At 36.1% G+C, this 15,412-nt stretch overlaps 3 protein-coding genes across 3 annotated transcripts; all 3 read left to right on the top strand.

Moving 5' to 3' along the window:
• The first annotated feature begins 482 nt into the window (after window positions 1–482).
• mRpL12 (mitochondrial ribosomal protein L12) lies at window positions 483–1,620 on the top strand. Its single transcript, XM_014352252.2, has 3 exons — window positions 483–640; window positions 832–1,075; window positions 1,203–1,620. Exons 1-3 carry the CDS (start codon window positions 579–581, stop codon window positions 1,449–1,451), a joined length of 555 nt encoding a protein of 184 aa, XP_014207738.2. The 5' UTR covers window positions 483–578; the 3' UTR covers window positions 1,452–1,620.
• A 172-nt stretch (window positions 1,621–1,792) lies between these two features.
• Window positions 1,793–7,560, top strand: LOC106638864 (pyridoxal-dependent decarboxylase domain-containing protein 1). The gene is made up of 10 exons (XM_014352241.2): window positions 1,793–1,978; window positions 2,522–2,692; window positions 3,057–3,467; window positions 3,545–3,826; window positions 3,925–3,996; window positions 4,338–4,547; window positions 4,630–4,995; window positions 5,075–5,348; window positions 5,421–5,696; window positions 6,310–7,560. The coding sequence occupies exons 1-10, from the start codon at window positions 1,880–1,882 to the stop codon at window positions 6,555–6,557; spliced, it is 2,409 nt and encodes an 802-aa protein (XP_014207727.2). The 5' UTR covers window positions 1,793–1,879; the 3' UTR covers window positions 6,558–7,560.
• Window positions 7,561–8,177: 617 nt separating this feature from the next.
• Window positions 8,178–12,919, top strand: dos (daughter of sevenless). Its single transcript, XM_023391038.2, has 6 exons — window positions 8,178–8,734; window positions 9,851–9,979; window positions 10,069–10,249; window positions 10,334–11,356; window positions 11,501–11,607; window positions 11,694–12,919. Exons 1-6 carry the CDS (start codon window positions 8,600–8,602, stop codon window positions 11,955–11,957), a joined length of 1,839 nt encoding a protein of 612 aa, XP_023246806.2. The 5' UTR covers window positions 8,178–8,599; the 3' UTR covers window positions 11,958–12,919.
• Window positions 12,920–15,412: the final 2,493 nt, after the last annotated feature.

Here is a 15,412-nt window from a genome sequence, read left to right as displayed (position 1 = left end):
AACACATCCCAGCTCTAGCCCCATATTTTCATGTTCTACCGACGACGGTTCCATCATTTACACACAATTGTACAATTGACACACGATGTACTCGATAGCTCATCTGTATATCCTCGATATTTCGAAAAAAAAAGTCTTTAAAATTAATAATCTCTGTTTACATATTTTTTTGTTTCCATTTCAAAACGATCCAATACATAATCCTCTCAAAAAATTTTTATTTTCTTCGTCACTTTGTCCAAACAATAATGAATTCATAAATAATACTGATATTAATTTGTACATAATTAATATACCTTCCGTTAATTAATCAACCGTTTACTTTTTGTTCTAATTTTTATTTCATTTTTCAGAAATAAACAATTTTTGCTCCCTCTTCAAAAACCACGTGACCATTACGCAATTATACCGTGACGTCGTGACATCTCATGACTCGTCTCATGACTGCACGTGTGGTCCTACATTTTGGTGGGTGGCTGGGGTATATATTTTTTTGATACTTAGTAAAGAGTTAACGGAGCAGTATTTATTTTCATTTTTTACTTGCAAAGAGAGTGTAAGTTAAAACAACAGACATTATGCAGTCTTTGCGGATATTGGTGAGAAGAAATGCGCATCAGCTTCGACGATTGCACAAGTGGTAAATCATCGATTGTTTTTTGTTGAAATAAAGCACCGCAGTGAACAGAGAGGTTATGTAACCGTACTCATTTGACTGATTCTCGTCCACTGGTTTTTTCATTAAAAAAATATTTAATCAAGACTTATTATTTAATAAATAATTTTTGTCACGTAAGTCATCTCTTTAAGTTTGCATTTTTTATTTACCAGTGTATCACAGTGTCAAGCCGAAGCAGCAGTAGCATCTAGTCCAGTGACAGAAAAGTTAACAATTCCAGTTCCCGAGGGTGTTGACAAGCCTGTCTCACCAAAGATTGATAAAATTGTACAAGATATCACAGCTCTGAATCTTCTTGAAGTGTCGGAACTCAGTGATCTGTTGAAAAAAAGGTTAAACCTTCCTGATGCTCCTGTCATGCCCATGGGAGGATTCAGCATGTCACCTCCAAAAGAAGTAAGTGATTATAATAGATGAAAATTTCCTGTATTTGTTTATTTATCTAGATGCTTACTACAGCACATCATAAGTAATAAGTAGAGTATTATCTGTTACATTAGTAATACAAATATTCTGTTTTTAGGATGATGAAGATAAACCAAAGGAAGCAATAAAGACTTCATTCACTGTCAAACTGATGAAGTTTGATGATAAGCAAAAAGTAGCAATAATCAAAGAGATAAAAAATCTAATACCAGGCACAAATTTAGTACAAGCCAAAAAGTTTGTGGAATCTGCACCTCAAGTTGTCAAAGCTGACATTAGCAAAGAAGAGGCAGACCAGCTCAAGCAGACATTGAACAAAGTTGGCGGCGAAGTTGTTATCGAATAATCATTTTGTGAATTTAGTGGTTTAATTTTTACTTTAGATTAAAGACAGACTTTATATGTTGAGTACCATTTACAGTACCTGCATTTAGATAACAAGATGCAAAAAAAGACTATGCAAAATTTTCTATCTACACTCATTGTTACACATAAAACGTTTGTTACAATAAACAATCTTGCTTTTTAAAAATAACTGTATATACTTGTACTTCCCTCTTCGTACGTTACCTCTTTTGACCGTCGTAGGGGACAGTCACAACTGACGTCGAGAGAGCACACGCACATTGACAAATAATACCTACAGCTTACAGCAAAGGATGAGTCGCAGTGTGTCGCACAAAGCCAAAGACGACGACAACATACCTATAAGTTTCTTTGAGTTTACGTGGAGGTAATAATAATAATTCAGTCGTGCTGTGATTGCCTGCCACGATGGCTGATGAGGCTACAGCTGGTGCTGGTTCGCCGACGAGCGCTATGGCAAAAACTATGAAGTCCCAGCAAACCGTAGTCCCGAATAACGTACCCGAGGTTTGTACTCTTTAAATCGTTCGTCTATAGTAAGTATTACCAGATAGTGCAGTGTAGGCGTTAACGAAGCTAGCCCGATGTCATCGCGATGACTCGAGAGATGAAAGGTGTCAATAACTTGTTTTGACAGATCGGCGCCGGGACTTCGATGCTTCTCTCCAAACGATAAATGACTTTAATTATACTAATGAAGAGCAGATGCTTTCGAGCTTGCAAGAATATTGTTTTCAAGATTAATATGAACCCCATTAAAAAATTTGATAACTATAAAGTTAAAATTTTCTGGAGCAGCTATTATGCGCCGTTACCTTTTAACATATTTGTAAATTAAATCTAGGTTCTAGAAATGTATTTTGACGTTAGATTAAAATTTTTTTTACATTCCTTTAAGTATACTTTATCTTTGGTTAATAAGCTCCTTTTTTTACGTAAACATAACTTGGGTGTTATAATTAAAAGCTTACTTTATACAACATCACTATACATATAAAATATTGTATAAAATTATACACAACTATATTTTCATCCAATTTTGTTAAACAGAGCCCAGTAGAAAGTGAATTGAGTATACTTAAGATGCAAGCATATCAAACCCTAGAAAGGCTGGAGGAGTCTAGTGAGAAAGGAACAGAATCGGAAGGAGCAACGTGGAACAATCCTTTAGGTTTTTTGTTACATGCCAAAGCACCAGAAGAGATTTTCACTCTCATACAAGTAAGACAATGCATTACAATTTAAGGAATATATTCCATACTTGTCAAAGTCGACATGTATTCATTCAATTTGGTAATTTATTTGGATAATTATGATTGCATACCATATAATCTAATACAATTATAGTATCAATAAAATGTAAATGCTGTAAGTAAAATAGATTTTACAACATTTTATCACAAACGACATACGATTTTGTGTCTTTCACATACAACAGGAAATTATGAAGATAAGATTAGACTACCACAATGGTACATTATGCGACGATTATGGTGATTCTCACAGTAGCATATGAGTGACACCAAATATACATTTGATTGAAAACAAAAAGTAAGATTTAAGCTTAACACTGTAAATTTTTCAGGACCTGGTAGTCTACGAGGAAGCACCAGCCCAGGTTAAAGATGGCAAGTCACCAACCGAGCAAAATCAAATAACAAGTTTGCCACCACTGACAGATGCAGCCAAGCTCGCTCTGATATCGCATTCGGTGTCGGCCTATGCCATGTCATTGCCGAGATCGCACTCTCGCAAACTGGCCTCTCGCCTGACCGTGGATACCACGAGATGGCTGAGTCACATCTTTCGATTCGTCGACTGTGCCTCGGCCTTTCACGAGGATCCGCTCGAGGGTCTCGTGAGGGTGACAAGGCTTGCCCTCCATAAAAAGTACCCGAGGTACATGGACGAGGGATACGCTGCACTGGCCAACTCGCCGCCATTGATTTACAGTAGCGTCGCGCCTCTTGGCTTGGTTCAACATTTGTGCAAACAGGTGCCTTTGAAATCTTTTCATCAAAATCCACGTTTTTGCCACTGACTTTTAATTGACGATGCATTTCTTTATTATAGCTTCTGTTACCATTGCACTGTATCAGACCGATTCCCCAAAACACTTTGTTCGGTTCGCGTCATACAATGGACATTGCAGCCCTGGAAAGACGCCTGACCGAGGATTCTCAGTCAAATTCCGTGACTCCCTTGTTGGTACTGGCTGAAGCTGGATCTGAGCTCACGGGACATTGCGACAATATTACTAGGCTACAGGAAATATGTGATAAATATAATGTCTGGCTGCATCTTCGCGGCAATTCCTTAGCAGCTTTAGCTTTAAGTAACTCGTCCAAGGATTTGGTGAGTAATGATAAAAGGAAACCGCTAAACTTGAATGATTATTCAAAGTAGATTTTAACGTGACTGTCTGACTGATTTGCCTTAATTATTACTTCCAGACTTCAAAACTTGCCGACAGTATTACATTGTCCCTTGGTGTTTGGCTGGGCATACCTTCGCTACCAGTGGTCGTATCCTTTATACACAAAAAAAATGCAAACTCCTTTGTTGCTTCCAAAGAATTAATTTGTAAACTTTTGCCAAGTCAGCTTAATAATATTTTGCCGTGGAAAAAAGTCGTTGGTGTACTTTTTATCGCATTACGCGCACGCGTGCATTAATCAAAGGAATCTCGTGTATTGCGTCTTTGACGAAAATAGCACAAGGAAAGACTGGCGTTCACGCGTCATTTTATGCAAACTCGGCCATCCCGTTGAATTTAAATGACTCGGAGCGCACTCCCGTAAGATGATCACGCTCGGTATTTGCGTCTGCATTGGCTATTTATAATCCTTGACTTGGTCGTAAATAGACGTTGTACAGATTGACCGATACACGAGGTGGACACTCGACTGCCAGTCTGATTGCAGAAACGCTCTCAGGGCGTCTGCCTACTTTGCCGCTTTGGACGGCGTTACAGGCCTTGGGCAGGGACAGCATTGTCAACCGGTTCAAGCACTGCTTCTTGGTTGTCGAAGAGCTCTACAATAAGCTCAAAAAATTCAACTGTATCAGATTGCTCGTGAGTATATAAATGAGTACTTTGACCAATTTTAATGTTAAACTTTTGACTGATGATTAATTCGGTACTTGAAATTTCGTAGAGCCAGGAACCAGGAGGCGATGGCGGTGTTTACTCGTTAAAAGAAATCCTATCAAACAACACGCTTGGCACAGCTCAGCTACTCGAGGTTGTGTCCAGTGCTTTGGTTTTCCAGTTTGTGCCATCCAAGGACGAAGATCAATCGCAACAACAGCAGCAGGGACAACAACGCGTACCCGCTTATTACGACAAGCTAAACTCATGGCTCGGCCAGATCCTCCAACGTGACATACAGAACGTCGAAATTGAGTTTTGTAAAATCGAACAGTATGGTGTCGCTATCAGGATCTGTCCACTCGAGAGTCCTGAGTATCCACCTTGCAGCGACGACATCGATAGCGTCGTTGCCTGTCTCGAGCAACAAATTGTGAGTCTTTTTTTTTATTTATTTAACATTTGATATTTGTTTCCTGCAATTCATTTATTTTATAATTTTATTTGTTTAGGATATACTGTTGGCGACAGTACATCACAAGGAGACGTTCACAAAACTGGTGTCGGAAAATGAATCGTTACGTTTGGTGGAGATCCCAGAATGGGCAGGGCTGGGTGGCGTGAGATACTCTCCTCCATGGACGTGGGATTTAGCTAAAAATGAGTTGAACAATCTGAACGGACAACTGGTCGAAACTCTGAGGCATACGGACATTGCGTTCTCTCTAGGCACAGACGACGAGGGACTGGCTTTTGTGCGATTCGGAATGGTTACTCATGAGACGGGTACGTTTGGAGAATGATAAACAAAGTTTTTTGCAACTCCATGGATAAATCATTAATGGGGCTTTGTTTCAGATGTGGAAGATTTGTTGTCGCTCGTTTTAAAAGTTGGCCAGGATTTGGAAGCCAGTTCCAAGTTGATGGACACAATGTCTGAAGTTGTCAAACGTGGCATAGAAGCCGCGCAGACAGACTTGGAGCGCGAAAACGCTGAAAACGCTGAAAAACTATTGCAAGAGGGAATGGTAAAAATACTTCGACACGTGCCCGTTGTAGGAACTTTCGTTAATTGGTGGAATCCACCGCCAAAAGAAAGTGGAGTCAGGGGCAGAAGCCTAAATCTCCAAGCAGGTGAGCTTGGTTGATATTGAATTTTAGTAAAAATTTTCTTACACGTGAACTTGCAATTGGTTCAAAGGCCGTAATACCCAAAACGCAGCTTTAATAGTGTATTTTAAGAAAAAAAATTACAATTTTACTCTTTCTGAAATTTTTTCTTCGTGCTTTTACTTTTTTTATAATTTTTATTGTTGTCAGGATTAACGATTATTGAGACAAAATGGGAATTATCAGAACAACAAGATAAAGACCCTGGAATTCTGTGTTCTGGAGTTGGAAATTCTCAAATTAAGGATCTTGAAATTAAAGAGCATGAAATAAATGTTGGCAATTAGCAAAACGCTTATAGTTTTGTAAATCAGTTCTGGATGCAGTTTTTCGAGAAGTATTTTTTTTTTTTTTTTCAATTCAACAGTTTTTCTTCACACTCATATCATATGCTCATTTCGTAAAAATTATCGTAAAATTCAAATCCAAAGCTTTCGTTCACATTTGGGTAATCATAAAACACATTTATTTGGTGTAAATGTAGCTTAAAAGACCCAAACAATATTAATCCCAGAATGACGATAAAAATTATCAACCAAAAGTACTAGTATAAACGTAAACGATTCAATTGTTCCAGGAGTTGTCGAGAGTACAGAAAACATTTACAAATATCACATGCAACTTCAGCCCAACTCGACGACGAGCAATGGCTCGGGAGGGGCTCGAACGCCGCCTCAGCCTATGATCCAAACACCTGTGAGTCAAAGCCACAGCCGATCCTCCAGCCATTCCAGTCAACAGAGCGGCAAGACGTCGTTACAAAACATGATTACGACAGTCACTGTACCTTCTCCACCGGTAAACAAGGATAAAACGATAGAGTAACGTTTATATTTTTTGTAAAAGGATGTAATTGTTGAAAAATATTTGTATGAGAAAAAAATTGCATGCTAGGTAATATTTTTCATTGAGCTCCAGAAAGTGGAATAACTGCGAGAGAGAAAGAGAGAGGGAGAGATTGTTGTTCATCTGTTTTTTTTATCCATTGAGAATATTTAGTTCCTTTAGTTTATTTTTATTTTTTTCATTAAAATTGATAAATTTTATTAACAATGTAGCGTAATGCATTAAGCATTTATCGTTTAGGGTGTTTTTGACTTGTATTACATTTATTGTCCCTGGAAAAATGAATCGAACTATATGAATAAGTTCAGATTTATTCTAGAAAAAAGATTAAAAATCGTGTATGTGTACGCATTTTTATTGATGCATTTTTTAAAAATTTTTTGACTTACAAACACATTTGTTACTTGGATCCTTGAGAGTACTTGTTTTAAACAAGGTTAGTGTACTTATTCACTATAGCATGTAAATATTGATCAATATTTTGTGTATTTTTTATCTTTACCTTTTTTCTTGAACTGTGAATCATTTTTTTGCACAAATTTAGTTATCTCATAAAAAGCAATATAGTGACTTAACTGTATTTTTTCTTCTGTTTACGCTTGTATTTTTTTTATACAACTACAACACGTAATAAACAGTTTTATGTCAATGAGAGGTTTACCAAAGAACTATAAAATCGATTTTTTGGACTCAAAATCAAATGACATCAATAATTGCAATTTAAAGAAGAATAATAAGTAAATTTTAGTCCTGTTAAAAGCTCTGTAAATAAATAAAAGCGAAGGAGCAAAAGTTCTTCGAGATTCCAATTTAAATTCATAATAGCAATGTATTTTTAAATTTACCTTGCAATCCAAAACCAGTATAGTTCAATACGAATTATATCAATAAAACCTTAATAAAAAAACTCAAATGAAAATAAATTGTTAATTTTAAACCAATAGGAAATAAAAACTTTTATGTATATTTATACACACCAAAACTCTTTTAATAAATTATAATTGCCACATTCATAATAAAAATTACAAATATGATTGCATATGACAACATGGTATACAATAATTTCAAACCCGTAGCTCTGGGCTCATTTCACTTTAAATTGCTGCTCACATTTTTATTGCAACAATTACTTGGTTGCAAAAGTATTATTGCGTTGGCGAAAGACTCGCTAAAAAAGTAAAAGGGGGGGACACAGACCACAGAGAGAGAGCTGGTGCAGCAACAAGTGCGAAAAACAAAAACATAAAAATATATGTACTTAATGATCGGACATTGGGGGTGCAAATGAGAGTCCCAAACGGAGAGCAGCGGATTTCCTCTTTCCAAAATGAAATTGGCAAAAATAAAAGGTCATGAAAATATCAGCACCCAACTTTTATTAAATAAATTAACAACTTTTGCATACGCAAATACCAATTGGAGCCAAGTATAGGTATTGGAGGAAGTGAGACGAAAGGAAAGGAGTGAGAGAGTAAGTAATAAGTGAACAGAAAGGCTCGCAGAAAGGAGATGGCAAGTGTAATTTTGTGTGGGATTGGAATTGGTAACTATGTGCGCAGTGCATGCACACACGACTGACACGACGGCGTCGGCGGCACGATTCACTATAGACTCAGTTTCTCGTCACCAGCCAGCCATTAGTGCAATTTGGACGCACATTAATTATCTTGGAGTCCACAACTACGGAGGTACGGAGTCCACACTTGTAGGTATAATACACACCTTCCCACACATCGGAATCATCGAGGGCTGGCAAGGGGGGGGCTTGTTCAATTGTAATTATGTTCATTATCATTGCCCCAAACGCGAGCAAGGGAACGAAAAGCGATCGTGTGCAACAGCTATTGGTATCAGTGCAGAAAGTGATGATGAGTGGGATTTAATCGTCATTTAATCGTCGCACATATACATGCGATGTAGCCTAACCTAATACAGTGTGTCGTTGCAAGCAAAAGTTGAGGAAAAGCAACAGTTGCACGCAAGTTAGAGCAACGACAACATCATTATTAATTACTTGATCGATGAAGCACCTGATATTGGGTTACCATCTCCCCGATATCGTTAACAGCAATATCATCAAGATGCTAAAAACGAACCAGGAGATCGTTCACGAGGGATGGCTCATCAAGTCACCACCCGAATCCCTATGGAAAGCGGTAATAAGATTAAATTCATTATTACCTGGTTATATTTTTTTTTTTCTATTTTTTCCCTTACCTATTTTTGCATGCTAGTGTTTTTGTTTAGTCTTATGTTATAATGCACCACTTTTGTTTAAATGCTTTGTAATCCACTCACTCCTAGTAGTCCAATCACTGGATCTTTCTATATTATACAGTACGTAAACAATAGATTTTCTCCTGTTTGGAATCTGTTTTTTTTTTTTTTTAGAAATAAGTAGGACTTATTTCACGGTTACAGAACATTAAAGCATATTTTAATAGGTACAAACAAATGTCTTCCATGAGGATTTTTCGATCGAATGATTTTTTTCCGATCGTCGCACCAAAACAATAAAACGATTCTCTGTTCTTGCTTGCGTCACGTCGTGGAAAGTAAATAAAGCGTTTTGCTCGATCATTGCGTCTTTGGTATTTTCACTAATTTTTAATCCACACCCAGTAGTCAGACTTGTTTTTTTTATTTTTTTATTTTTTATCTGTATTAAAGCAGTAATATATTATTTGAAGTTGTAACTAATTACGACGATTAGGAAAAAATGCAGCTGTAATTATTATTTCCATCTGATGACTTTGTGTTTTTGTATATACCTTGAGCATTTAAAGCCTGAAGAATGTTGCCTAATGAGTCTTAGAAGTCGAAATTATTATCTAAATGACATGTTAGAAATGCTTCTTTATCTGATATAATATTTTGGATAATTAAAGGCGATCGAGAAAATAAACGAAATAATTTGTACTTCATTGAAAATTATTTTTATTTCATATTTTTAGTTTTTCGAAACATTTTCGTTTCATTAAATGTACGAATGACCCCTATAAATAGAAATAACTACATTAAAATTTCTATGTTTATTTTAGATTGTTAGAATTGAGTTTCAAAAGTGATATAGTTGGCTAGTAGTTGGTAGTTACCTTTATCATCTTTATCATGTAGAGATTTTTCTCAAATTTCTTAAAGAAACATCCATTATCAATTCTTTTAATATCATTTTATTTTTAAAAGCAATGAGATGTGTGGAATGTGAATGTCAATTAAAATGAAAAATGTTCAAAAAAACTGAGATTAAAAAACTGCTAATATTGTGATAGCGATGGATGAAAAGGTGGTTTACTCTTCGTCAAAGTGGAGAACTGCCTGGACAATACATCTTGGAGTATTATGAAGGAAATAGCAAAAAGAAATTAAAGGGCCAAATCGATCTAGACCAGTGTACAGAGGTAGGCAAGATTTATATTTGCGTATACACATAAGTCTACCAGAAATAGTTGAAAAAATTTATCAACAAATGAATAATTTTTTTCCAAAGGTTGATTCGGGGTTGCAGCACCAACACAAAAAGCGTATATATGCGCACGTGTTTAAATTAAAGACCCCCAAAAGGACCTACTATCTTGCAGCCGACAATGAGGCTGATATGAATAAATGGGTGCATATAGTTTGCCAAGTTTGTGGCATGAAGGAAAGCGACGGGGAGCAACGGTCACGAGGTACACTGTAACCAAAAAATATAAACTATCAAACACGAAGTTAGTAAAATTCAGTAATTCAACAATTGTTTTTAATTTCATCAGTGATCACGTTCGACCCGCAAGAATCGCCTCCCATCTCGCCCGCAAGCTCTTACACCAGCCCTTACATTCACATCAGCGATTGTGTTTCTGGCCGCAGTCTAAACTTCAACAGACTAAACCCTGTAAACTCATCTCAGTTTCAAGGATACTATTCCGCGCCGAGACGATACGCCCAGTCGCCACCCCGATCGCCGACTACGACGGACGCGGAAAGTGCAACAGACGATGATTCGATCGTGCACACGCCAAGCGTTAACTCTGCCATTTTTCTGTCATCAAGCAAGAATTCATTGAACAGTGCACACGAAGCAGACATCCCACCCCGGACGATACAGACCAAACGTCTCGCCAAGCTCGATATTAACGACAGCTCTGTGGTGCAGCCGCTTTCGGAGGTGAATATGGCCCCACCGAGACCGCCCAAGCCGACGCACATGAAGCTCGAAAATCACAATTACTTGAATTTGGATGGGGTAACAGAGAGCACAAAACCAACCAGTCCGGTGACTCCCGTGACGCCGGTGCCCCAAACGCCCGTTTCGGTTGGCATAACGGACGAGACGTACGATTTTCCAAGATCGCACCAACCAGGAGTAGTCGATGCGACTAATTCCATGAGCTACAGAAGTCGACATTGTTATTCAAACGCTGCGCCAGTTAGCGCGGGCGCTATTGGCAAAGACGAACGTGTCTTTCGTTTTGACTCATTGCCGTCGAGTCCAAGAGTTCCCTATTCTAATTTGTCGAGCCCGCGGGTGAGATCTGATACCTCGACGATGGCCTCAGTTTCCGGGTCACAGTCGCATTTAGCTTCGGCTGTTCCGGTCGTTTGCAGAAAGATGAAACCAGGTAGGAGGACCAGTGACACCCTGTCCATGACCAGCAATGAATTTTCTCCCGGTCCTATGAGCATAGGACTGACGAACTCTGGCTCCTCGGCGGAACCATCGCCAACGGGGCCACCCAGCGTCAATCGTAATTTAAAACCATCACCACAGAGCAGGCAAAATTATGAAATGACAGGTAAGTTGACGTTTGCTTATTTTTCCTTTTTGGTACGTTTATTGAACAAAATCATTTATGTTCTCATTAAAGGAAAATCTATGGAATGTAAGAGGCTTTACCAGAGTTTTTCTATCCCACAAGTAATCCAAATATTTCTTTCAGTGCCACTTAAATTGGATTTGCCACCAGTACGCGGAAAAGCTAGGGCGGCGCCTAGTCCGACTCCCCCAGGGGAAAGCAAAAGCAGATACGCAACATCATGCGACAACGTAAAAATTTTTTCTTATTTTGAGTTTATCATTTTTTTTGGGGTACGAAAATTTAATTGAATTAATTGTTTTTCACTAATTTTCAGATAACTTATTTCCAGGATAATCAACCTTACATTCCCCCGCATTATCCACAGGAAATCGCCAAAAAAGAAATAACTATGCAATATCTCGATCTTGATTTAAAAGTAACCGGTAGTACATCTGCTCCACCAATCCAACCGCCAAGCTCCACGGATTATAAGAGCGTCGATTTTGACAAAACTTATGCCTTTAATCGCACAAGAAAGCAAGTTGAGGAGAAAAGAAAACAATGTACAAAAGACTTTACTATTTTTAGTAACAAGTGATATGCAACAAAAAGTTTAATGTATTTTTTTAATGGTCTAAAGTTTTCATGTTACATACAAGTTATGAAATTTATGTGGAACTCAAAAAATTCAAGCAATATTGAAATAGATAAATTGTTTTAATGTATACTGAACAATTGGATCACATGAAAAATAAAAAAATTTATTTTTCTTGCTATCCCGATAATCGTATGAACGCACAGTAGTGGTCAATGATGGTAATGATCAAGATTAATCTCGAAGAAATGTTGGAATTTTTTTGCATGTATATATAATGTTAACAGGTATTCACAGAGCGGCAGTGTGTCAGTTTTATTGAACTGAAAATAGTATTAGAGGAAAGTGAGAGTTTTTAATTTTTTAACGCGTGACACAATTACTCGGTACGTCAAAATAACGGAAGTTGTAAATATCGTTTTATAGAGTTATTATGCGATATATTTTTCAAAACCATTCAATAGAGGATGAACTCTGTCGAAAAATTTCAAGTAGCAATATTTGAACGGACCAAAAATGTTACGTAATTTTACTTGTAACGTAGGCGATTTTCGTCAAGTAATAGTTGTAGTTTTACAAATTGACTAATAGTAGGTGTTACTTGATTATAGCAGTACAAATTGTAAATGATGAAATGAAGTGCATAAAACAAGACAACAAAGTTTTGATTTTTTGAAAACTTATACTAATCGAGTATATTCTTTTACGAAAATGTTATAATATTGTTGCGCCATAAAATTTAGCATGTGATAAATCTTTTTTGTTCATAGAGTGCTAAAAAGCTATAGTATTTAGCTATTATTAAAAATAATAATGTTCATCTACAAACAAACTTGATAAATTTATTAATTCAGTACTTTTTACTGATTTTTACGATTCTTATAAATTGTTTGAATAAATAAAAAATTGTTCATTGTCTAAGTTTGGACTAATATTTTACCATGTAATAAAATTTATAAATGCAAAAAAAATTGTCATCGTTTTTCAATTTCCTTATAACCATCCTATTGTTCATACGATACTCTCAATACAGTTACTTGTTTATGGTCATAACAAACCGATAAATCAATTACAAGAGCAATTTAATACATGTAGGGTACACTCACTTCACGATTGTGTTACGATCAAAATGTTTGTAATATTCTACAAATGTTACTAAAAAATTACAGCTCTAACAATAGTGGCTGAAAAAGGAATCGCGAAAACGAAATGAAAGGATTCGTACAATTAATAAAGTTATTCTTCACCGGAAATTTCCTCAAGGAAGTACAGCAATTGTAAGTAAAAAATATTCCTTTTTTTCATTTATTTTAGGGTTACACAAGTACTACTATTAACTTTTGATTGGTTTGTCGCGCCAACTCAATATCTTTATTGAACGTAATTTTAAATTATCTCCGTGAAAAAGGTTTTACTCTTACCGTTTAGCTTCTCCATATTATGTAATTTTTTTTTTTTTTTTTTTGTTGAAACTTTCCCTTACCTCCCAATAAAATCGGCACAAATGAGCCCTAATGCCGATGACTCACTTCTGTCAAAGGTGTTAATTGTAGGTTTACAGGAACGAACTGTTTTAATTTAAACTTGAAAAATGAAATCACGAAATTTAAGTTTGAATGTAAAAAATACACCAACACGTGTGTTGTTCCTAGTTTCACGGCAATAACAGCCTGTGAATGTCAGGCGAAACGTATAGTAGATGCACTTGTCAATCATTTTTTATCGTCAGAGCCTCGATTGCCGATTGTAGTAAAAAAAAAAATTTCAAAGAGGGTGACTCAAATCGAACAAAACGTGATTACATTTTCTCCTATAGCTTGGAGAAAGAAAGATCGAACCGTTTGACAATATCCCGGAAACCCCAGGCTGCTTCATAAAACATGTTTTGTTTCTGTTCAAAAGTGAACGTAAGTACCTATACGTCAGACGATGAAATTAAAAACGTTTTAGGGGCTTTTCTCGCAATCAGAGTAAGAAAATTATTTTAATTATTTTTCTTTTCAAAATAAGTAACTTCTTTTGCTCGATAAAACTTTAACGGGTCTTATTCCTAAAAAATTAAATTAATCATCCATCTCTTAAAACACAGGTGATAACAAATGTTTAGCAAGTTATAAAAAGCATATTCAAATTTCGGAATAGACTAAGTCAACGTCTTTTTTTTTTTTTTTTTATCACTCTAAGTGAAAAATAGTTTTATCAGACGATTCTTCGAAAAAAAAAAAAAAAATTAACAACTTTGTCATACATTATCGTTACTGACGTTTTAATGTAAGTGTGATAAAAAGTTACGTTTATTTTAATAATTATATGATTTCTACTTGGTAAAATTTTTTTAATTTTTATTGTTAAAATGGCTGTTTACCTTTCACGAGTCGAGTAATTTTATTTTATTTTTGCCATTGTGACAAAAAAACTTGCACGAATTTTATCAAGTCAGGAATTTAAACAAACTCTATATACGCAAGTGTCCACTTATTCATCTGTTTTTTTCCGATTGTTCCGATGACGAGCGAGAGCGAAGGAGCATCAGAAAAACATGTGGACGTGTTGATTGGGACGATTTATAAAGAAGGAAATAAAGGAAGCCGATGATGTGTTGGCTCTAATTATTGTAATTTGAGCTCGAGTACCAAGTAAATTTCAAACGTGACGTCACGTACGACTGATTTTTCGTACAATCGTTGATGCTCATTCACTGTAAATTACATGGAATCTCCATGGATTAGGCAATAAAAGAAAATGCCTTATGTAGCATAGATTTTTCATGCATGTAGATCTGACTGTAAATTCAATAAAAATCGTTAGATCTGTAATTTACGTTCATAATATTTTATATTAACGTTTTTTCTTTTTTCATCAAAATTTTAAAGCCTTAAAAATTTTAGGAAACACTGAAAAACATTATGCACAAGTAGCAAAAAAATTTCACGCTGAGAGAATAAAAAAAATGTTACGCATGCTTTTCTAGCGTAAAAAAGCAGTTAGTCAAAATTTCATAATCGCATATCTCACTTTAATTTATGCGCACGTAAAACATAGAATTATTAGGAAAAGTAAACACAGACAGAGACGTCAGTCAGACAGACATCGTATAAATTAATTATTCTAGAAAACTACTCAATTATGCGATGGTACTATTCACCGGTGTAGAAAGATACAGAGCCTCTTAATCAGTTAAATTTCTTCGCGAGAAGCATATTAGTTAGCTTTTGCATAAGCGCGAGCAAGCTTTTATTAAAAAAAAAAAACAAAAAAAAAAAAACCCTTTGAGTAAAGCCAAATCGATTCCGATTGGTTGGCTCGATGAGAATAGCAAGGTGCCATTGGTAGGCACTAACAGACTTTCGGATGTACCATTGGTTATTGGCAAGGCGTGCTAAACGTGCTAAGGTTGTTTGTCTAGTTTTGCATTAAAAAGAAGATTCCCCCGCAAGTGGAGTTTGCCCCCGCGATAG

Source organism: Copidosoma floridanum, unplaced genomic scaffold (assembly GCF_036245765.1).
Source record: "Copidosoma floridanum isolate Cflo_tuat_1 unplaced genomic scaffold, Cflo_Japanese_pri ptg000007l, whole genome shotgun sequence".
Taxonomy (NCBI): Eukaryota; Metazoa; Arthropoda; class Insecta; order Hymenoptera; family Encyrtidae; genus Copidosoma; species Copidosoma floridanum.
Note: the sequence above shows the minus strand (reverse complement) of the source record. Positions and strands in the feature narration are given on the sequence as shown.

What these genes read in the sequence shown, in the direction of transcription:
- mRpL12 (XM_014352252.2), top strand. Translation starts at nt 579, where the DNA reads ATGCAGTCTTTGCGGATATTGGTGAGAAGAAATGCGCATCAGCTTCGA. An exon ending in CTTCGACGATTGCACAAGTG is followed by an intron (nt 641 to 831) that starts GTAAATCATCGA and finishes TTTATTTACCAG; the next exon opens with TGTATCACAGTGTCAAGCCG. An exon ending in GCATGTCACCTCCAAAAGAA is followed by an intron (nt 1,076 to 1,202) that starts GTAAGTGATTAT and finishes TTCTGTTTTTAG; the next exon opens with GATGATGAAGATAAACCAAA.
- dos (XM_023391038.2), top strand. Translation starts at nt 8,600, where the DNA reads ATGAAGCACCTGATATTGGGTTACCATCTCCCCGATATCGTTAACAGC. An exon ending in CCGAATCCCTATGGAAAGCG is followed by an intron (nt 8,735 to 9,850) that starts GTAATAAGATTA and finishes ATATTGTGATAG; the next exon opens with CGATGGATGAAAAGGTGGTT. An exon ending in GCAAAATTATGAAATGACAG is followed by an intron (nt 11,357 to 11,500) that starts GTAAGTTGACGT and finishes TATTTCTTTCAG; the next exon opens with TGCCACTTAAATTGGATTTG.
- LOC106638864 (XM_014352241.2), top strand. Translation starts at nt 1,880, where the DNA reads ATGGCTGATGAGGCTACAGCTGGTGCTGGTTCGCCGACGAGCGCTATG. An exon ending in TTCAACATTTGTGCAAACAG is followed by an intron (nt 3,468 to 3,544) that starts GTGCCTTTGAAA and finishes TCTTTATTATAG; the next exon opens with CTTCTGTTACCATTGCACTG. An exon ending in CCTGTCTCGAGCAACAAATT is followed by an intron (nt 4,996 to 5,074) that starts GTGAGTCTTTTT and finishes TTATTTGTTTAG; the next exon opens with GATATACTGTTGGCGACAGT.